This window comes from Pimephales promelas, chromosome 15 (genome assembly GCF_988280905.1).
Source record: "Pimephales promelas chromosome 15, fPimPro1.hap1.1, whole genome shotgun sequence".
NCBI lineage: Eukaryota > Metazoa > Chordata > Actinopteri > Cypriniformes > Leuciscidae > Pimephales > Pimephales promelas.
In genome coordinates, this window is record NC_142783.1 from 10739024 (window position 1) to 10762205 (window position 23182).

Sequence of the window (23182 nt, forward strand, 5' to 3'; positions counted from 1 at the left end):
ATTATTTAAGCTATTCATTAATGATTACCACATTAGGAACTAATTAAGAGTCTGTAAGGTTAATGTATTAGTTCATACATGAATTGTTATTAATTAAATATGTAATTGTGGATTAATTCCATAATAACTAATTTTTTTAACTAATAGCCTTAATTAATATGTTAATTACCAGAATAAGCCAAAGCCTTGTATTTCAACTTCCAAGTAATATGACAGGTATACTAATATGCATTAATACATGATTAATTACTTCATTGTTAGTGCAAATTCATGTAGAAATTACTACAATTACTAAATGACTAGTTAATAATGATGTGCCCCAACAAGTAAAGGTTTGTGTGAGAAAACGAACAGTATTTTTTACCTTGTGTAACCACAGCCATGTCCAACTGATCTGACGGCACGGGCGCTTCGGTCTGCGCATGCGCCGGAAGTTGGATTTCACAGAGATTTCAGAAGTTTTACCTTTCACTGTAAAGATCTAAACATATTTAGAAATCGCAATGGAAGACGATTTCGATATATCTTAATTTTTCAGTGAAAGGTAAAACTTCCAAAATCTCTGTGTAAACAAATGAGTGACGTACACACAAGCAATCACTTCCAGCGCATGCACAGACCGAAGCGCCTGTGCCGTCATATCAGTTGGACGTGGCTGTGGTTACACGAGGTAAAAACGATATAAGTACTGTTCTCTACCAGTCGATCTACGAACGCCGATCCAAGTGCGCTGGTGAGATGTGAATAAGGTGATAAGGTGAGAGCGAACAGTAGTCTACATGTACATATTGAAGAGAAGAAAATGGTTCGTTTTTGTGTTTCTTCCGGAAACAACGGACCATATGAGATTCTGCACAGTTCAGCGCACTTGGATTGGCTTTCGTAGATCGACTGGTAGAGACTATTTTTCAAAGATGGCTTCTTCCTGTTTTCGCGAAGTTGACTGTGTGTATAAAATATCTTCTTATTAAACTGTATGGACACTGACAAAGTTCTCAATGCTTCGGTTTGAATGTAGGGACCCTTATTATGCTACCATGTTAGTGTGGGGCTATTTTGAGCCTTGTTAGTGGTAATAACAAGCGATTTTTATTTGTCATTACTCTTTACGCCCTATAACTAGCGGTATACTAGCGTTATAGGCTAAACTGTTTTTATAGATAAAACTATTTACATTCGGCAATCATGAAAACAAATCTCAGATAACGGTTGACTAGGTAACAATGTGTAATTAGACCAAAGGTTCATTTTGCGCCGGAGTTCTCCTTTAAGAGGTGAACCAAGGAAGGACCCCCTAAACCTCCATTATATGACTGATAGACAACAATGGTTTGACCGAAAAAAGAATCAAAATTGAAAATACTGTGGAAACAAAGACACCTCCATCTTGGATGCCCTAGAGGTAAGCTAAAACATATCAAAAGTTAATTTCAAAGTGAACTATCCCTTTAAGTCAAGCAGTTAGTCAGGAATCTAGAATCCCACCAGATGTGCCTCATGCTCCATCTAACCTGAGATAGTGTGATACTTTACCCTGGGTGCAGCTTTGAGGTAACAATGGATACTACAGTACTAAAGTTAATAATTTCATCTAGATTCAGGTCACAGACATCAACAGTCATGGTTTAATGGGTATGGTCATAATTCAGTGCATTGCTGCCATCCTGTGATTTGTAGAAGGTCAACTTGTCCAAACGGCTGTGACATTAAATGAGTGGCTTATAGATATAGAACCAAAGCTTCTGTGCATCTGAATATAACTGAAATCAGCAAAAGACTGCGTTTAGTAATCTGACATATTTCTGAGTGAGGCAGGATATTTATGTAAAACAGCACTTGACTGAAAATGTTGCATATCAAAACGAAGTTTGGTGGTTGGAGGAAGTTGAAAAATGAGAGGGATTCGTGTTGTCATTTCAGAGGAAGAGCAAAAAAATATATTATCAAACCAATAAAAAAAGTTATTTTCTAAAGTAAACGATTTTGTCTTTTTTTCCAGTATAATATCTAAACATTCTTAAATGAAGATGCACTTGAGAAGCAAAATTACTTATTTTATGGAAAAATGAAATGACTATAACAAACGCTATAATGCTTCATGCTATAACAAATATATAACAAATATCCACCAGTGGTTAAGAAAAATTAAGTTGAATTAAGTTTTTTTTCGTATCCAATGGCAGATATTTCGGTAACACTTTATAATAACTGCACACTATTAATCATTAGTTAAGCATGAGTAAACAGTTAATTCATCATTTATAAAACATTAATAGACATTAATATGCAGTTTATAAATATAGCTATACATGCTTTTTTCTTGATTTATAAGCATATCTATAATGCGTTTAATGATTGTATTTTCATACTTTGTTAATGATCAATTAATAATTTCTAAATGAAGTATAGCATTATTTACAAACCAGTTGTTTAAGAGTTGTCAGTCATTTATAAGATCACTTAGAAAGTGTAAGTAAATGTAGTAAATACAGGTAGTTATAAAGCATTTAGTAGTGGTCAGTTAACTATTTTTGTGAGCTAATCTAAAGTGAGGACTGTTCATGCCTTGTAAAGCATTTATAAAGGTGATTTAAAGACTCGTCAATCTTCTAAACAGTAAAATGTAACAAACACAACGCAGTGATACAGAACATAGAAATATTTAACAGCCTTTAAAAATGCTTTACAAGGCATGAATAGTCCTCATTTTAGATGAGCTCATGAACATAGTTAACTGACCACTACTAAATGCTTTCTAACTACCCAAATTAACCCTTAATTACAGCATTAATACATGTTAATAAAGCATTTATTAACACATTAATTAACCATCACTATATGTCTGAATAATAAGATGTATGAATGTACATTTAAATAGTTTATTAATCATTTACTTACTCGTTCTAAGTAATCGTATGAACCACTGAAAACTCTTAAATAACTGGTTCATAAAAAATGCAATTCTTCATTTAGAAATGATAAATTGATCATTAATAAAGGATGAAAATACAATTATTAAACAAATTATAGATATGCGTATAAATCAAGAAGAAAGCATTTATAGCTGTATTTATGAACTGCTTATTAATGTCTATTAATGCTTTATGGATGATCAATTAATGGTTTACTCATGCTTAACTAATGATTATTAGCGTGTAGTTATTATAAAGTGTTACCGATATTTCTCTTGTTTTAAGTGCAAACTCGCTATGTTGAGTTGTAGTTTTTTTCCAAAAAACAAGACTTGATAATTTAGTAATTTTCAAGTCAAGTAACAAGTTTACTGACAAGTTCACATTTAAAAAAAAAAATACTTTCTCAAGTAAATGTATCTTCATTTAAAAATGTTTAGATATCTGTACTCTAAAACAAGGTCAAAAAACACTGAAAGGATTTTTTTATTGGATTCTGTTAAAAGATTATGAAAAGCAATGTTTTAAAAAAACACATTCACATTTCAATTTTGTGTTGACATTAGAATGTTTTCAGATGAACGTTTCAGAATGTTTTGTTTTAATTTTAGACCAGATTAGGGTTTTTTATTGGAATTGAATAATTAAAGAAATAATGTAGTAACAAAAAACTATTTAGCTGAACTATTCGTTTAAAAAACAATGCATAATGCTTCCCCTACAATTTGGTAACCAACCAGAATGACTTTCCCTTAAGTCTAATAATGTCATTGCTTCTATGTCATATATCACATGTAGTGCACAAATAGGAAAGCAGGACGAAATCCCCTCGCAGACCCCCTCATGCTGTCGTACTACACGTAATGGAAGATTGGCTCTGGAACCCCAAAGGTCCTTCCTACTTTACCTCCCAGCGACAGGCTTTACCCGCTCAGACCAGACACCACCCGGACACCTGCCAAAACAGAGACAGTGGCATGTGGAAACCATGAGGAAATACGGAAAACAGACCAAAAAGGGAGTTTCACATACATGAGGAACATTCTGTTGCTAATTCTAAATCCCCCCCTGCCGAGTGAGATGTTCACAAACAGTGCACGACTATTCTTGGCACAGCTGCCCTGAATAACTCCGATAGGGAGTTTCTGATATGGGAGCAGTGGCCACGTGTGTCTGAATGCAGCATGTGATGCTCTCCGATTCCAAAGACGGCCATAAGCAGAGCATTATGGGTAGCTCAGGCTGCCACACACTCTATTCAGATGAACATCTCTCCAAATTCAAAAAACCCTAACCCTAACTTCACTAAGGGAGTTAATACACCCAAAAAAGAAAATTCTGTTCATTTACTCACCCTCATGTTGTTCCAAACCCGTAAGACTTTCATTCATCTTCGGAACACAAATGAAGATCTTTTTGAGGAAATCGCAACTACCACTTTGATGCTCCAAAAAGTTCAAAAGAGACGCTTCAAAAGAGATTGTAAAACTAATCCATGAATCAAGCGGATTAGTTTTAACTTTCTGAAGAGACTCGATCAGTTTATATGATAAACGGATTTAATTTAGGCTTTTATAAAGTTGCATATATTGATATTTTCGCTTCAGAAGGCCTTTATTAACAACCTGTAGTCGTGGACTACTTTTATAATGGATGGATGGGCTTCAAAATATAAGTTACTATTCACTGCCATTATAATGATTGGAAGATCCAGAATATTTTTTTAATATAACTTGAGGGTGAGTAAATTATGGGATAATTTCATGTTTGGGTGAGCTATCCCTTCAAGTATATTGGGGCATTAAGTTGTTATTCCTAAATAAAACTATTAAAATTCTTGTATATAGACCATTTCACAAGATGTAAACAACACTGGTCCAGAAGCACATCCTGTTTCAGTTTTTTAACACTACATAAAAGCTGGGATAAAATACAACCAACAGAACATTTAAAACTGAATCAAAAAGTTAAACAAACATCTTTAAGATGTTTTCTTTACATGTGAAATAAAGAAAACAGTTACTAACTGAAACAGGAAGTGTTTCTGGACCAGTGTTGTTTACATCTTGTGAAATGGTCTATACTGAAGTAAAGCTGAGATCAACATCGATTATAAATAATGCAGGAAAAACTTAAAGCTGCTGTAGGTAAATTTTGTAAATAAAATATTTTACATATTTGTTAAAACTGTCATTATATCCTGACAGTAGAATATGAGACAGATAATCTGTGAAAAAATCAAGCTCCTCTGGCTCCTCCCAGTGGTCCTATTGCCATTTGCAGAAATTCACCGCTCCTGGTCAGAAACAACCAATCAGAGCCAGGAGGAGTGTCTTATCAGTGTCAACCACACTCGTGCACGCGCTGATCACACCCCTCTCTTGCACAGCCGTCATTCAAACCAAAGATTGCCGTTGTGCCGCAGCTGTGCTAATGGAGCAGACATAGGCGGAAATCGCGGGGGGGTCGGGGGGGTCAGGACCCCCCCTATATGAAGGTTGTCCCCCCCAAAAAAAACATTAAAATATGTGTATTGTAAATAATGTAATGATATATTCTTAAAATAATTAAGAAATAAAATAACACAAATGCAAACGGGGCAATTACGAAAAAAGCGTTCTAAACATTTTGAGACCCCCCTCCCTTGCTTCACAGTGCGTTGGTCCACCGCCTCCGTCCCTTTTACCTCAGACACACACATTCCGTAAGCGGGAGAGAAAAACATAGTTTTTGAATAGTTGTGGAACTCCAGTAAAGGGGGTCGCACACCGGACGAGAAGCGTAGCGGCGCGTCGCGCAGCGCCACGTCTTTAAAATTTGAACACATTATTTATTCTCTATGAGTGTACACACACCGGCGGCGCCGTTCGGCGTCTGTCCGCGGCGCCCAGCGACGGCTCAGGACCGTGTTCAAAACCCTGCTGCGCCACAGAGCGCCATTTACATAGTTTTATATACAATTTAAATTATTTTTGTCTCAAATCGGTGCTGATGGATCCTGACTTCGCCCTATGCTGCAATATACATTTAGTTTTGCATTCATTTACAGAAATCAGCTGCTTGAATGACAATTGCTGATGTTATTGGATTTTTCAGGTGAGATTCTCAATTCATTCAATGAACGGATGATCTGAGGTAAAGTTTTCAGACCGCAGACTCAGCAACGATTGTATTTGTACATAACAATAATAACAGACACTATCTTCATGTCATTAAACATTACAATATTGCTGGCCATACACTGATGAGAAAGTCCGGGTGCGCTGTGCATTTAGATTCTAACGCTTTCACTGTGATTTAGTTGGTTTATATCATTTAATATAGTTAAAGAATTAGTCAATGAATGAAATGAAATCGCTGCGCTGCGTGAGGAGAGTATGTAAACAGATTCGCTGCTGGCTTAAACCAGAAAGAAATTTTAAGAAGTATAATGAAATGGTCTCCATGCTACACTAATAATAGTAAGGCTTTCCTCTGTATTTTTTTTGCCTGTATTATTGGTGTCCCCTTCAAAATTTGCTTTTGAGAATTGTTATGTTTATTGTCCCCCCCAACATTTTGATGAAATTTTCGCCCCTGGGAGCAGAAACAACCTAAACTGCCCATTCCTCGAGTGTCACCTGCTCATAAAACAAAGACAGTAAAAGGAAAAAGACCAATGACAATAAATAAGCGAAAAAGAAAGAATTTGCCCATTGTCTCGGTGTCAAAACTCGCCGCATAACAGTTAGAAAGCAACAGTTAAAGCAACAAGCAACAGTTAAAACCTGCTAAAACCTATGATTTCAACATGGCCGGTTTACACCTGCATTACACACATAGCTGAAAACAATAGATGCCTACCTCGTGATGACAAACTGGATGGACCAGCTGATGAGGTAAAACATTGTCCATCTGTTTGCTTAATTTCTTGTAGGATTGTTGTAAACAAGACTGGATTTCCAGACTGATTAAGAGTAAAGAACAGTGCCGTGGGTTTATATTGGATCTGACAGGCAGGAATGGTGCAACACACGGACTGGCGAATCATTCCGGTTGCCATTTTACAACATTGAACGTTTTCAAAACAATTTCCCCCAAGTGCATCGACGGGTGAGTTGAAACTCATTATAACTGTTATCCACTCACAGCAGTGGGCGTTTACTTCCAAGTCTTCAGTGCGAGACGCCCATAACCCAGCGTTTTTCAGGCTCAAAACTAGGGTACAAAATAACCTATTACAATATTCATTTTGATGTTTTTGAATGCAAAAACCAAGCGAACGTTATAAGTTGACGTCAGTCAACAAATAATAAAATTTAAAAAGCCAGATTATGACCACTTTAATGTTCTCCTTTGTATTTAGTGTGTGTGTGTGTGTGTGTGTGTGTGTACCTTCTGCCTTTCTGTACCAGTTTAAGTTATATTGTTTTCAGTAAATTCTTTGCTTTGGAACTTTGTACTCCTTTTCTCATTGTTCCTGCACCACACCCTGACAACTGTATAATTATCCTCTTTCTTTATCTCACCTGTTTGTGTGGAAGTTCAGAAATATATATATATTTAAAAATGGACACAGTGATGCTAATTAAAGAGTGAATTTGTCGCTTTATTCATTTTAAAAGATAATTTGGGGAGCACGGGGCACAACCTAACGTCTCGGTTACGTATGTAACCCTCGTTCCCTGAGTAGGGAACGGAGACGTTACGTCAGAAGTGACGGAGATTGGGGGTTTCGCATAGAAAGCCAATCCTCTTCGAGTATTTAAACACGAGCCAATGGCATGCAATGCCTTGGGGCTGCGGAAATTTGCATAGCGTACTCCGCCCTACTCCGTGAGTATAAAAGGAGGAAGTGAACGCAACCGCAGTATGTCTTCGCTGAGGAGCCAAGACTGAACTCGGCATCTACCCAGCGATACAGCAGAAGTGGCAGGGAGACGTAACGTCTCCGTTCCCTACTCAGGGAACGAGGGTTACATACGTAACCGAGACGTTCCCTTTCGTAGTCACTTCGAGTTACGTCAGAAGTGACGGAGATTGGGGGTCTGTGCCATCACGCCAACTTCAGGCTGTCTTCCAGTGCCCTGCGAAAGTCTGAACCCCCGAGCCTTACCTGTTTTCCTTAGGGGATCCGACTTAGACACAGGATTACCAAGGTACACTGGGAAACATATCCCGAAGGGGACATGCTACCAGCTGCCTACCGAAGGGAGGACTTACGAATACACATATGGCCACATAGGAACACATATGGAATCACTGGAGCACCAACCGCAGGTGGCACTAAATTCAGCTCCAGGGGTGGCAGATGGCTTGCCAAGGGAAGACACATGCTCAGAGAGGCTTACAGTGGATAATACACATGAGACGGTTACCAAGGGGGAACCGTACGCATGGAGGCACCTAGCCAGCATCCAGAGCCACAGCAGTGGTGCCCGCATCGTCGGTGCTGGAGGACTCAAGGCTTCAATGGAAGAACTGAGGAAATATCGCACTTATCCAGTCCGGGGAGTGGAGTGGCGAGCAAGCGAAGACACCTGAGCGGATCCAGAACTGGCCGAAACGAGTACGTGAGAGGATACCGGCTCAATTCGCAGAATCTGGCGAAGGTGTTGGGTGTCGCCCAGCCTGCAGCTCTGCAGATGTCTGTTAGCGAGGCGCCGTGCGCTAAAGCCCAAGAGGAGGCCACACTCCGAGTGGAATGGACCGTCACACCAAGGGGGCACGGAAGGCCTTGCTGCTGGTAAGACAAAGCAATGGCATCCACAATCCAGTGGGACAGCCGTTGCTTTGAGAGAGCCCTTCCCTTCTGGCTCCCTCCATGACAGACAAAGAGCTGGTCTGAGGTCCTGAAACACTGCGTTCTGTCGACATAGGTGCGGAGAGCACGTACCGGACAGAGCAGTGCCAAGGCTGGGTCTGCCTCCTCCGGGGGTAGCGCTTGCAGGTTCACCACCTGGTCCCGGAAGGGAGTGGTGGGAACGTTGGGCACATATCCAGGCCGGGGTCTCAGGATCACGTGAGAGTAAGCCGGCCCGAACTCCAGGCACGCTTCGTCAACGGAGAATGCGTGCAGGTCCCCCACCCTCTTGATGGAGGCCAATGCAACCAGGAGTGCTGTCTACATGGACAGAAACTTTAACTCTACCGATTGCAAAGGCTCAACGGGATGCCTCTGCAGAGCACTTAAAACTACCGAGAGGTCCCAAGAGGGTACGAGGGGAGGACGAGGCGGATGCAGCCTCCTCGCTCCCCTCAGGAACCTGATGACCAGGTCGTGCTTCCCTAAGGACTTACCTTCCACTGCTTCATGAGAAGCGGCAATGGCCGCGACGTAAACCTTAAGAGTGGAGGGCGACAGCCTGCGCTCCAACCCTTCTTGCAGGCAGGAAAGCACGACACTGATCGAACATCTCCGGGGGTCTTCTCCGCGAGAAGAGCACCAATTGACGAAGAGGTTCCACTTCAACGCATAAAGGTGTCTCGTGGACGACGCTCTTGCGGAAGTGATGGTTGCCGCCACCGCAGGTGGCAGCGAACTCAAACCTGCCTCGTGCCGTCCAGGAGCCACACGTGCAGCCTCCAAAGATCGGGACGAGGGTGCCACAGAGTGCCCCGTCTCTGAGAGAGTAGGTCTTGTCTCAGAGGAATAGGCCAAGGAGGTGCTGTCGCGAGGAGCATGAGATCGGAGAACCACGTCTTGGTGGGCCAGTAGGGGGCTACCAGCAAGACCTGCTCCTCGTCCTCCTTGATCTTGCACAACACCCGTGCAAGGAGGCTCACTGGGGGAAACGCATACTTGCGTGGGCCCCGTGGCCAGCTGTGCGCCAGCGCATCCGAGCCGAGAGTGCCGCGGGTCAGAGAATAAAACTGGGCGCAGTGGGACGAGTCCCGAGAGGCGAACAGGTCTATCTGTGCCTCCCCGAACTCGTCCCAAATCAGCTGGACCGACTGGGGATGGAGTCGCCATTCGCCGGAGATGGGGCGGACCCGGGACAGCTCGTCGGCTGCCCAGTTCCGGTCTCCAGGAATGTAAACTGCACGAAGGGACCTCAGGTGCTTCTGACTCCATATCAAGAGGTGGCGGGCGAGCTGCGACAACTGGCGTGAGCGTAGACCCCCCTGGTGGTTGATGTACGCTACTGCCGTAGTGTTGTCTGAGCGGACAAGCACATGCTGGCCCTTGAGCAACGCTCGGAAGCGGTGTAGGGCGAGCCGTACTGCCAACAGCTCGAGGCAATTGATGTGCATGAGGCGCTGGGCTCCTGTCCAGGAACCGGCGGCTGCATGCCCATTGCACATGGCACCCCAACCCGTGGTAGATGCATCCGTGGAGACAACGAGATGCCTGGAAACTCGCTGAATAGGGACGCCGGTCCGTAAGAAGCTGAGGTTCGACCACGGGAAGAAGGTTCGGCGGCACGCTGAAGTCACTGGAACTCGGAGCGAGCCGCGATGCCATGCCCACCTCGGGACTCGATCGCGAAGCCACAGCTGAAGCGGTCTCATATGAAGCAAACCGAGCGGCGTTGCCGCGGCCGCGGATGCCATATGCCCCAGGAGCCTCTGAAATAGTTTCAGTGGAACCGCACTCTTGCCCTCGAACTGTCGAAGACAAGTCAGCAGTGAGTGCGCGCGCTCGTTCCTCCTTTTATACTCACGGAGTAGGGCGGAGTACGCAATGCAAATTTCCGCAGCCCCAAGGCATTGCATGCCATTGGCTCGTGTTTAAATACTCGAAGAGGATTGGCTTTCTATGCGAAACCCCCAATCTCCGTCACTTCTGACGTAACTCGAAGTGACTACGAAAGGGAACGCGGGGTTAAATGTAACAGACTTTTTACATAGTTCGTCAGGATCAAGCAGGCTGTCTTTCCGCTCTTTTTCTCTCGCTGCCAGAAGACGGTCTCCTGCGAATTTGCGGAAAGTTTTGATTATATTTCGTGAAGATACTGGACAAAGAGTGTTTTGCTTTTGACACCATGCAAGTACATTTTTTCATCATAGGCTTTTTTCAGTTTCTGAGTTGGGTGTATACATTTCCAAATCTAATTGCCTTAATCACTGTCTTGTTTGCTCAAACACAGCACCGTTTTGAAACATGTCAGCAATTCCTGGCGACTGTTAGCTATAGGCTTAAAATATGTAATACACAGCGGGGTTAGTTGTGTTACAAACAAGCCGCCAAGTGTACAATGATAATCAAATGAAAACGGAGCCACACAACTTTTCAGGTTTGAGTATAGGCCTACATTTAACTTTGTTAGACTTTCACAAACAATGTTGAAATTTAAAATGTTTAAAATTTAGTGTACTATGAATGATAACTTGTTTATTTATTAAAAATATGGCCTGTTATTAATGCAATAAACCCTTTAAATTTTTATTTTAAGCTAATTTGTATTATCATTACTGTTATTATTATTAATAATAATAATTGTACATGCAGCTGCCACACACAAATCTAATTGAATTGCAATTACAATATTTTATAATTTTATTTATTATTATTTATTGCAAAACTGTGCAGCCCTTTTCTGTCTCTATCCATGATATTGATCCACAATAGAAGGATGATTGGATGAGGGATGGATGTATGGATATCTGTCTATACAGATGCACAAACAATATCAAACTATACAAATAAAATAGTTCTGAATTATGTGTGTTGCACACAAGTGTTACAACTAACCCCTCTATCTGCTACAATTAACCCCGCATATGGGGTAAGTTGTAACATTTGCACTTGTACGAAAATGGTAGGTCCTAGAAAAAAACTTTAAGTGTTCATTTGATGCAGAGATGTGTATGTTGCTTGTGTAAAATAAATATTAATCTAACCTAATTATTTTTTAATTGAGCCAAAACCAAAATGCGTTAGGTTGAGCCCCGCTCTCCCCTATGCACACAAAACACCAATAATTTATCTCATGTGGTTATCAAAAAACATCTGGCTTCACATTAAGACATTTTCATTTTTTTATTTACTGTAGTTAATTCATAGATGCCTTTTCTTACAAAACGATTAGCCCTATATATAAAGTCACCATTCAGACTTCATCTGACCTGCATAATGACCGTACAACAAGGCCAAATCATATACCAAAGTGAAATTTTGATATTTCTCTCCTCCTATTTGTGAAGACAAACATTCCACATTCTATAAAACCCCACAATCATAAGATTAAACAACAATAGAAAGGAAGTAACAAATAATGTCAAATGAAATAAATGAATAATGAATAAATTATCAAATTATGTAAATCAAATTGTATTAATATGATAAATCAAATGATAGCAACAAAAATGAAAATGGTAGCCCTCTTGAAGTAACACACACAGGTTATTAAAAATTCATATGGTCACTATATGGTTGCTAAGGTGTTCAGAGAGATAAGTGTGTCCCTATGTGGTTGTCCACCAATAGTCCACCATCACATCTCCATGATCTTCTGCTTTCTAGGCTTAGGGTTTTTTCACTCATCTTCCATGCAAAAATGTCTGATCACTTAGCAAAGCAACAGCACATAATCACTGCATGATTATGATTTAAATGTAAAAGTTGAGGGAAAACATATTAACATTTCACATAAATGTTTTTTATTTAATCCTAATTAAAAACTTTTATAAACATTATAATTGTCTTTACTGTTACTTTTGATTAATTAATTTCTTGAAAGAAAAAAAAACTTTGTGTACATGGAAAAAATAAGATCATCTGATCACTTAGCAAAGCAACAGCACCACACCACGTTGAGTCCCTACTAGGATACACTAGTATGAAACAAAAATGATAAAAAAAACATCATAAAGATTATTTTTGTATGATTATTATTTAAATGTAAAAGTTGGGGGAAAACAGTGTCTTCGGTCTTTGGCTTCATTAGTCCAAAAAGCAGGAACTAACAGTGGCGCTATCCTCAGGCTACATCGCACCAGTCAGTCGCAGTGTCCAAGCCCAGGAGCAGGGCATCTGACTGGGGTCCACCTGGGGCAGATGGACCTTCAGACCTGTGGGACTCATGGACTGCCATGAGACGGACTTATAGCCAAGCAGCACCACCTGTTTTGGAAAAGGTTTGAAACAAGAATAAGAACAGTTTTGCTTCAGATGTGAATGCTCTGAAAATTAGCTAGTAAGCCATTGGCTTGTAAGCCATTTTTGAGAAACTCTGTTGAAAGCAGATCGGACAGAGCAGCACAATACACTTGTAGCCAATCAACAGCAGGGGGCGTGTCACTCATAATGAGGGAGGAGAGAGAGTGAGCCAATCAGCAGTAGAAGGCGTGTCTATTCATGATGGGGGAGGAGAGAGTGAGCCAATCAACAGCAGGGGGCGTGTCACTCATAATGAGGGAGGAGAGAGAGTGAGCCAATCAGCAGTAGAAGGCGTGTCTACTCATGATGGGGGAGGAGAGAGTGATCCAATCAACAGTAGAAGGCATGTCTACATGTTGGGGAGGAGAGAGAGTGAGCCAATCAGCAGTAAAGGGGTGTGTCACTCATGATGGGGAGGAGAGATAGTGAGCCAATCAGCATTAGGGGGCAAATCACTCATGATCAGGGAGGAGAGAGAGTGAGCCAATCAGTAGTAGGAGGCGTGTCTACTCACGATGGGGGAGGAGAGAGAGTGAGCAAAAGGGAGGTTTGAAGAAACACTGTAGAAAGAGAGATGGCTGAGAGACATTACAAAAGAAAAAAAGTCAGAGGAAAAAAAATCACAGGAAAAAGAAGGGTTATGATCAGGCAAGAGGTTTGTGAGCTGCGTTAATATTAGAAAAGCTTTCCAGCGCTGGAGAGATCTAAGCGGGAAGGACTGAAAACGGATGCCGAGGTTCTGTTTGTTTCTGCTCTGTATTTGAGTAACATTGGTTTTTCTGTTTCATGGAACCAAGATATGTTGTTGTTCTAATGTTAGCTTTAGTAACACGACAGTTTTGATTGTCATTAGCTATGTTATCATCCACACGTTTTTATCTGAATTAAGTGATATCGAATGAAAAATACCTTATAAAATTTGATTGAATTTCATGAGTATCGACTCGAATGAAATGCGTTCGGTCTCATCGGATTTTATCTAGATAGATATACGGCTTATGCGATAAAAGCTGATGGAAACATTATTTGCCTATTAATAAATGAAGAGTTCAGATGCAAAAGCCCCTAAGTGCCATTTGAAATTTTCTTCTAAAAAGATCATTTTTATCAAGCTTGTATATTTAAGTTCAGTAATTTTACTTAAATGGCAAAGAAGATTACCTATTAATTGTCATTTAAGTGAAATCACTGAACTTAAATATACAAGCTTGATAAAAATAGTCATTTTAGAAGAAAATTTAAAAATGGCATTTAGAGGCTTTTGCATCTGAACTCTTCAAATAATGAATTGCGATTAAGTTTTAGGTTTTTTTATGGTTGCAACACGCCACAAAACATAGAAGAAGAAGAGTTTATTTCCGGCCAGTATTTCCGCTCTGTTTGCGCACACGTCTGTCAACAAAAACAGATGTAAGTGGACAAAGCAAAAAAATGCTTCAACCAAATGGGTTTCCGTGAGGTGTCTCTGAACAACGATCTCCCACACCACAGGCCGCCTCCGTTGTCGTTGGGCATTTACGTGCATCTGTATCATTATCGGAATAGCAATGGATAGAAAAACAGAGCGTTGCCATTTACGCAGTCCAGAGACGGAACAGACTATCTTCTTTAGCAGAAGCAATACAATCGTTTTTAAATCCACAAACTAAAAAGTCAATATTTTGGGTCAAATTATTGATTTATTCGGTAGCGGGATAAAGCCTCGCATATACATTATCCCTTCCATATGTCGCTATCAGTTGGCACATAAGCACTATTAGGCTAACGTTACAACTTGTCAAATATTGATCATTTGTTGGTAGATGGCGTGATCCATTTTGTCTAGCAAAACTTTGTTCGCAAATTTTGGCTTGAATGTTGTGCGATTCAGTGCGAAAATTATAGCAATTTGATCGCAAATCAGCATGTGATGTCATTACGTACAGGTTTTAATTCGCTTTAAAGTCGTTGGATGGATACACACTTTCACCAGCTTTATTTGCATGAGTTTTTTTTTTTTTTACCGAAATTCAGATAATTCGATTGACTATTGTTTGGCTATTGTTTGTCTGGAGCTGATGTGCTGCTGGCAACTAGCAAAAAAACTCTTGCTTGTATTTACTTGTGTATTGTATGTACATTTTTTGTTCTTTGTTGTTCATTCGTCATCTTCTCTATTTTTCGTTCACTCTTGCATTGTGTGTTCGTGCATTTTGGAGGCGGAGCAATGAAGGGAGGGGCGTGTTTGTTTGGGTTGATTTCAATTATCAACCGTGTTTCTCAGAAATCGCTTACTGCACCTTTAAGGCAAACCAGCCACGGTAATTTTTTTTGTAAATGAGATGTATACATCATCTAAAAGCTGAATAAATAATCTTCCCATTGATGAATGGTTTGTTAGGATAGGACAATATTTGGCCGAAAAAAATTGAAACATTGAGAAAATCGCATTTAAATTTGTCCATTTATGTACTCGTGGCTGGTTTTGTGATCCAGGTTCATAATATGGTTGGTCGCTAACGTTTTAAAGACGGGCTTTACAAACAATCAATTAATCAATAAGATTCTTCTTTTATATATAATTTCTACAATATACATTACCTGAGTCTTGGACGCTGACACAATGGGGTCGTTCAAAACAATGTCCCCATCAGAGGGCCATGAAAGAAAAATAGCATAGATTGCGTTCTCCTTCGGATTCCATGTATACCTGTAAGGACAAAGCAAAATTATACTTTGATTTAAAGGTAAATAAAGGTGAAAGAGATTAAACGGAAGAAGAGGGAAGAGAATAGTAGCATGTTAATAATGTTCATGAGAGAGAATGCATAACGTAACTGACCAAACTCCAGGAGTGACAGTGTCGTTCTGAACTCTCCATGCGCTGCTGTTGTAAATGGCTTCTCCGTTCACCTTAAGCCACTGACCAATCTGTCGCAGACGCTCCTCAAATATGGGCACGATGCGGCCGTCATGTGTGGGGCCAACGTTCAACAGCAGATTCCCCCCGCAGGACACCGTCTCCACGAGACTCTGTAAGACAAACAGAGGACTTCTAAATGTTCACTGCATATATATACAGGTTTGGGGCCAATAAAATGTACTTATAAGGAGAAGGGATGCATTAAAAGAGACAGCAAATACATTTATAATGTTACAAAAGATTTTGATTTCAAATAAACGCTGTTTTTTTTAAACTTTCTGTTCTTCGAAAATATTAATCCTGACAGAAACTTAAAAATTTTCATCTTTGCGTGAACTATCCTTATAAGCAGAGTACACGCAGTATATGCACTCTATCCACAAGTTTCCTACGCCCCATGAGGCCTTGCGTCAAAAGTGGGCGCGACTTCCGGTTGGAAGTAAACAAAGCGCGATTTGACATGCTTCACACTCCTTCATTCAACAGTTGACAGTCATTCAAGTTATAGCGATCCAAACTAGCTAACGATGTGGGAACACAACCTCAACGAAATTCAAAAGGGTGAAATAACAGTACCTTAACCCTCCGCAGTCGTTGGTTGGGAGTATTATAATAACATTATTAATAATCAATACTCATCAAGGCATGGTGACAGACAGTTGTGTGAGCTGACAAACAATTAAAATAAAAAATACACACTTAGTCATTGTGCTTTGGAGTTTATTCAAAATTATAAATGAATGTGCTACTTGAATACATTACTGGCACATTTGGTATTCTGTCAACACAGGCTTAGATCCTGAGTTTAGCAGGAACATCAGTAGAGAACAGCCAAACACATGCTGATAGAGTTTATAGAATATTAAGAATTTAAACAAATGTACACAGGAAGATTCGTCGTCTTTTGGGAGGTGATGGAAACTACAGTCGTTGGCAGGATCAGAGACGGGCTCTGGCAGGATCACTCTGATTTCGTTTTCAGCTTATGTTCAAAACAATCACGTTTAAGCCACTGAACTAGTTTAGTCCGGTTATACATACAACCGTGAACAGCACATGTTGTCCATGAACTCCGTAACACCATCTCTCATAAAGATTTGCGTCTTTAAATAGTAAAATAATTCTCAGAAAAACAGCTAGCTTCTTCGCTAACTAACACACAAAATACCATTGGAATGCTACTTCCGCCGCCTCACCGGAAGTTTCACCCACTTTATTTTTTACAGCAGCGCCCCTCGGAAACTTGTGGATAGGCGTGTTTTCTTTGTTGTGGTTTATGAAGTGAAGGACAAACTCAATAATTTCCGATTGCACATCGATAACAGTGTCTGAGCGAATGAATGTAAAACTCACTTGTATCACTTGTTCGGTGGTGAGGTAATCACTGAGTTTGGCCTCTCTCCTGTAGCCCCATGACTTCTGGTCAATGGACAAGCAGTTCTCCCACTTGTGCTTCACCAGGTGTCCTGGGTTGTACCGATCCGAACAGGTGTAATATCCACCATGTTTACATATGCTGCCATATCCCCAACGGTCATTGGTCACAACAGTGTCACGTACAGGGCTGAAAACACACATTTGCCATCAGTTATGCCAGGGGTTTTCAAACTTTGTGTGTGTGTGGACCACTATTTGTAATCAAGGATTTTCACGGACCACCTCATAATACACATATTATGATATTACATACTGTATTATATTATTTATTACATATTATAATCAGGTTCATTTGAACAACAAGCTTATTTCCAAAACAATGGAGTATGAAATCTATACAGTAATAAGAACACTTGGATATAGTCGATATTTATCAATTTTAGGGGATTATTAACGTTAATCTTCAGAGTTCTACAAGTCCTCAAAAAGTAGGCTTGAGTTCGTCCACTTAACAGCACATCCGCAAACCATTTCAGAAACACGAGATCAAGAAACTAACATTAACTGGAAATTAAAATAATAACAGGCCTTATATTCATTCCATTTATAAACATTTTGTTTCATATAGGCCCAAACCTCCTATAAAGGCTATGCTTGTGATAATGAGAACATATTTGCCTCTGCCCTATAACGTTACACATCTAAAGAAAACACAGTAGGCCTAACGTTATTCCAGATTAAAAATAAAGTTGTTAAAAGGAAAAGCCATTGGAGTCTTATTGCCAGCCCGACATGAACGTAATATCCTACTTTGTCACCCTCCACATTTTTCCAATTTAATTTACACTTTAATTTACAATCACCCACCACATCTTTACAATTTAATTTACATTTTATATAAATAAAGGCCTACATATTCTTTTTCCTTTTTTTAATGGGAATTTCTTGGTAAAATATTTTATATTTTATTTTGCCTTTTCACGGATCACCTGCAGTACCCTCACGGACCACTAGTAAATGGTAAATGTGGTCCGCGGACCACAGTTTGGGAATCGCTGAGTTATGCTACATGACTTTACATAGACAGTTCTAGTATGCAATGTTATTTTGAAATGAAATCAAAGATAAAGTCTTTAGTCTATGTCTGATTGCTTTGAGTTCATCTAGACACTAGTGTACTCCAAAACATTGACACATAATCAATAATCGTTTAGGAGAAAAAATGCTACTGTTATAAGGTAAAGAGGAATATTTTGACTGAGGTGATCATTGGGGCAAGGTTTAGCTAGTGAATGGCAAACAGGATATAAATCACAACATTTTAAAACCCTCTAGTAGATGGTGGTCTTTGGTCATTTTAAACATTGTACATTTTTATTTATTTTTCATTTTTTACTTTTATTTTTTACATTTTTTATCTGAATGAAATTAAACTTGCTGACTTTTGTGCCACTTGCTAAATTCTGGACATGATTAGATAAATGGATGAATGGTCTTGAAAAAACACTGGATGAAAATGAAAATGAAATGAACAGGAAATATATATAGCTATATATATATATATATATATATATTAGGGGTGTAACAGGGGTGTAGTAATTATATTTAAATAATATTTAAATAATAATATTTAATTTTTTTATAAATATTATGTATAAATTATATGTGAATATTGTCTCGCACCATGAAATATCAAAATACATAATATTAAAGAATGAATAATAATGAAAATAATTCAACCAATTTTGTAATACAGTACAGTAATTTAATTGAGAAATTCTGAATGTAAACTGCGTGTGAAATGGACATTTGATATTGCATTAGATATTTTTTTTTTCCTATCTGCTGCCTTTGGACCTCCTGGTTTCTTGGTTTGTAATCATGACACTCATGTCAAGGTGTCCTTACCTCTCGTTATAGAGCCAGGCGAGGAACCCTGTGCTGTTCCAGTATGTGTCAGGCGCATCTCCGTCACCATCAGACCACAGTAATTCAGGCTTGAACTTGTAGATTAACTCGTACATCTCTGGCAGGGTCTTGGTAGTAGGGAACACATTCGTTTTGTAGAAGTTGTTAGCATCGGCTCTGTACAGAGGGTTAAACCACTCAAACAAGGAGTGGTAAAGCCCCAGACGCAAATCACTGTGTTTCCGCAAAGCAGTGGCGATCTCATCCACCAGATCCCGCTTCGGCCCAACCGCCATGGCGTTCCAGTTCCACGAGTACTTTGAGTCCCACATTGTAAAGCCTAGCAATTTAAACACAGGAATGAATTTTACAATAAGCTTCATTTGTTAACATCATTGGTCGAATGAAAAAAAAAAACAAAAAAACGTGTATTTACAAAAACTTTTACCTCCAACCACAACTTTCAGGCGCCATCTTTATTTTTAGCTCAACTGTCACTGAATGGAAAGTGCACAGGATTGTGGGAAGTCAAAGGCAGGGAAGGATTCATCTATACTGCCTTCAAAAATCCATCAGATGAAAGTATCTCAGGTGACAGAAAGTAAAGCTAACATTGGATTAGACGTGCATTGATGCCTTTCTACATTGGAAAGTGTCATCTGAAGGCAGCAGTTTTAAGCTTTCAGACGAAACCAATGTTTCAGGTATTGCGGTATGGTGTTTTGGTGCCTGTTTATTTTATCTACTTGGATAAAATCTGCTTTTGTATCTTGAAATTGTAATAACCACCATAAAACATGGCCAATACTCATATATAGAAAGGGCACAGGGTCATCCACACAGACCATCAGAGTAACACAACTGAAACTAAAATATAAAATGCAATAAACATTAATTTAATAACAACCCCTAATGTACAGTACACCACTAATAAACAAAAAAACTATTTTTTATCATCATACTGTTGTATATGATGGGTCATATAGGGGCTTCTGGAAATGGCCTGTTATTCACAGTAAGTTATTTGTTAAATCATACTGTATGCTTACTAAATTTGACAGTATTTTAAAGGAAATGCACATAGAATGTGATGTTAAACCAATTATATCAAGTTATTTTATAGTTTAGCATGGCATTTTTTTTATCAGTGTTTTTCATTGTCATTATATAGCATTCAAATAATTTGAGTTGACGGATATGCAAAAGTGAAATGAAATGCAGTCGGTGCAGTAGTTTTTCACAAACCTTCATGGTGTTTGGTTGTGAGCACAATATATTTGGCTCCGGACGAGGCAAAAATGTCAACCCACTCTACAGGATCAAAGAATTCAGCGTGGAACTGGGATGCAAAGTCTGCGTAGGTGAAGCCAGGTGGATAATTCTGCTCCATAAAGTTCACATAAGACGGGAATTTCCGGCCCTGCCAGTACCACCTGTTGGAAAAACAAAACTATTAAGCACAATTAACCACAAAAAAAAAAAAAACATTGTCATAAAGTGACCAGCCATTTAACTTCTTGATTAAAGAAAATAAAGCTTGCTTTTTAGAACGATTTGGATTATTTGCATTTCAGATATCATTTTTAAAATTAAGATTATGCACATTGTAATGTAAAAAAAATCTACATCTTATTACTGTAATGAGAATTTAAAAAAAAAAATATTACAGTGTTTTTTGCTATATAACTCAAAAGTAAAATATCTGGTGGAGGGGAAACATGCGACATACGATAATTTAATTTTATAAACATAGGCTTGGGGTTGTGACCTGTTTTAATGTTATTTACTCACATTCACTATTGTAGCTTTGTAAGGTATCAGATTGTAGTGTCATACTTTGATATACCGTAAACCATACTGTAGTAATGAATGATTAAAATTGATAATTGATTGAATGATTAAAAACATCACGTCATTCACACTATATTTGTGCTGTTGATGGTGTTTTGCACTGTAGTAAAGTTGGTTTGACTTTGCACATTAGTAGGCACTCTCTGACCAGATTAAAGGACTGCAATAAAAGTGCATGAAAATAAAAATCATTCAAAGAATACGAAATATGGATATCATTATTAATAGAATGTAATATTCTGAATTAGGTGAAGTTTGAAAAGAATCGCTAGGGGTTGTTCACTAGATACAGTAACATAGTTATTGCATCCCTTTTATTATTTTCTATTTAGGTGTTTAGCAATGCATTCACATACCCATGCCATATATTTTACATATATTGGATTTGTAAAAAAAATATAATTTTATGTTTTATTTGATAATTATTATTTTTTTTATATAAAATATTCACATTTATATAACTTGCCGGTCATGTGACCTGATGATTCACTAGATACAGTAACATAGTTATTGCATTACTTTTATTATTTTCTATTAAGGTGTTTAGCAATGCATTCACATATCCATGCCATATATTTGACACATATTGGATTTGTAAAAAATATAATTTTATGGGGTTTTTTTATGTTTTTTTTTTTTAAAATAAAATATAACTTGCCGGTCATGTGACCCGATGATTATAATATCTTCACATATCACATATCTAACATGACTTGGATTTAGGAAATATCCTGTTGTGTATTTTAAATGATTTTTTTTAAAATATTAAAATCTATTTAACTTTCTGGTCATGTGACCTGATGTTGGCACCTCCACTGTTTTATATTCATAAACACCTGTCACACATCTTACATGCACCTGTTTTTGGTAACATGTCTGATGATTTTATATAAATTTTTTTAATGATTAAAATCCATTTAAATTCCTGGTCATGTGACCTGACGTTGGCATGCATGTGGAAACATGTCCTTATAACAGGGCACAAACAATTCCCATTCACACAGATATGCAAAATGATGACACGATGATCAAACGAGAGTTGTTTAAAAATCACATGATGTAGTGTCGTTCAGTGTGGTTGTCTACAAAAATTCACATGATTCATCACATATCTAACAACTGCCAAACAAAACAATAAAAAAATACCGCAACTGAGTAAGCTTCCTCATTCTGAAAAATAAAATCATCAAAAACATTCAAAATGATAATACAAAACAGGTGTGATATAATCAGGTCACATGACCTAAGCAATTTAAATAGATTTCAATAATAAGTTTTTTAAGACATTTTCCAAAAAATTAATACATGAAAGATGTGTGAGAGATATATGTTCATATAATACAATGTGTGTGGGTGTAGCAGCATCAGGTCACATGACCAGGAAATTAAATAGATTTTAATAGTTCAAAGATAAAAAATAATCTCTAAAATCAACTAAAACATAATAATTTAAAATCACACGGTGTAAGATGTGTGGCAAGAGCTAGTGATTGAATTACATGTGGTTTGACATCTATTGGTCAAAACACTATGAAGTTAAATAGACTTATTTAGTTAATTTAAGCTTTTACTTGCATTAAACAGCTATTGCACATTTATAAAGCACATTTAAATTATATAGCTAACGTTACTTCGTTTTTAACTAAATTAAGTTGAATCGTTACATAGCTACAGAAAAATATTGTATATAATCATGCACTTTTGAAGGTTTTGCACTTTTGCGACACTCCCCAACTGACTGTCAAACTAACGTCCAGTATCAATCCAGACGCAGACTTACCAGAACCATTCACTGCCATAGCTGGGAACTGAAAACACTCCCCAGTGAATGAAAATGCCGAATTTAGCTTGATCGAACCATTCCGGTATAGGTCTTGAATCAACTGATTCCCAAGTAGGCTTGTATTGACAAACACAGGTGCCAATCGAGAGTAAAAAAAGGGATAAAACACCCCAGTGATGCATTGTGCTGCCACTGTCTCTTATTCACAGCGATCTAATGGGAGTTGTGTCAGATCAGATGATGTTCTAAGGTTGTCTACATAACTCACGTGATCTACCTGTCAACTGCGAAACAAAAGAACAAACCGTTTAAATTTCAGCTTCCTCATTCAGAAATCTGGAAACAAGCGCCACCAATGGGAAGGCTCA

General features: G+C 38.7%; 1 protein-coding gene across 1 annotated transcript; it reads right to left on the reverse strand.

Moving 5' to 3' along the window:
- Positions 1 to 11859: 11859 nt before the first annotated feature.
- On the reverse strand, positions 11860 to 23145 carry fuca2 (alpha-L-fucosidase 2). Its single transcript, XM_039674118.2, has 7 exons — positions 22812 to 23145; positions 20426 to 20613; positions 19181 to 19520; positions 17249 to 17459; positions 15815 to 16005; positions 15574 to 15682; positions 11860 to 12957 (listed from the first exon to the last, which is right to left on the reverse strand). Exons 1-7 carry the CDS (start codon positions 22994 to 22996, stop codon positions 12820 to 12822), a joined length of 1362 nt encoding a protein of 453 aa, XP_039530052.2. The 5' UTR covers positions 22997 to 23145; the 3' UTR covers positions 11860 to 12819.
- Positions 23146 to 23182: the final 37 nt, after the last annotated feature.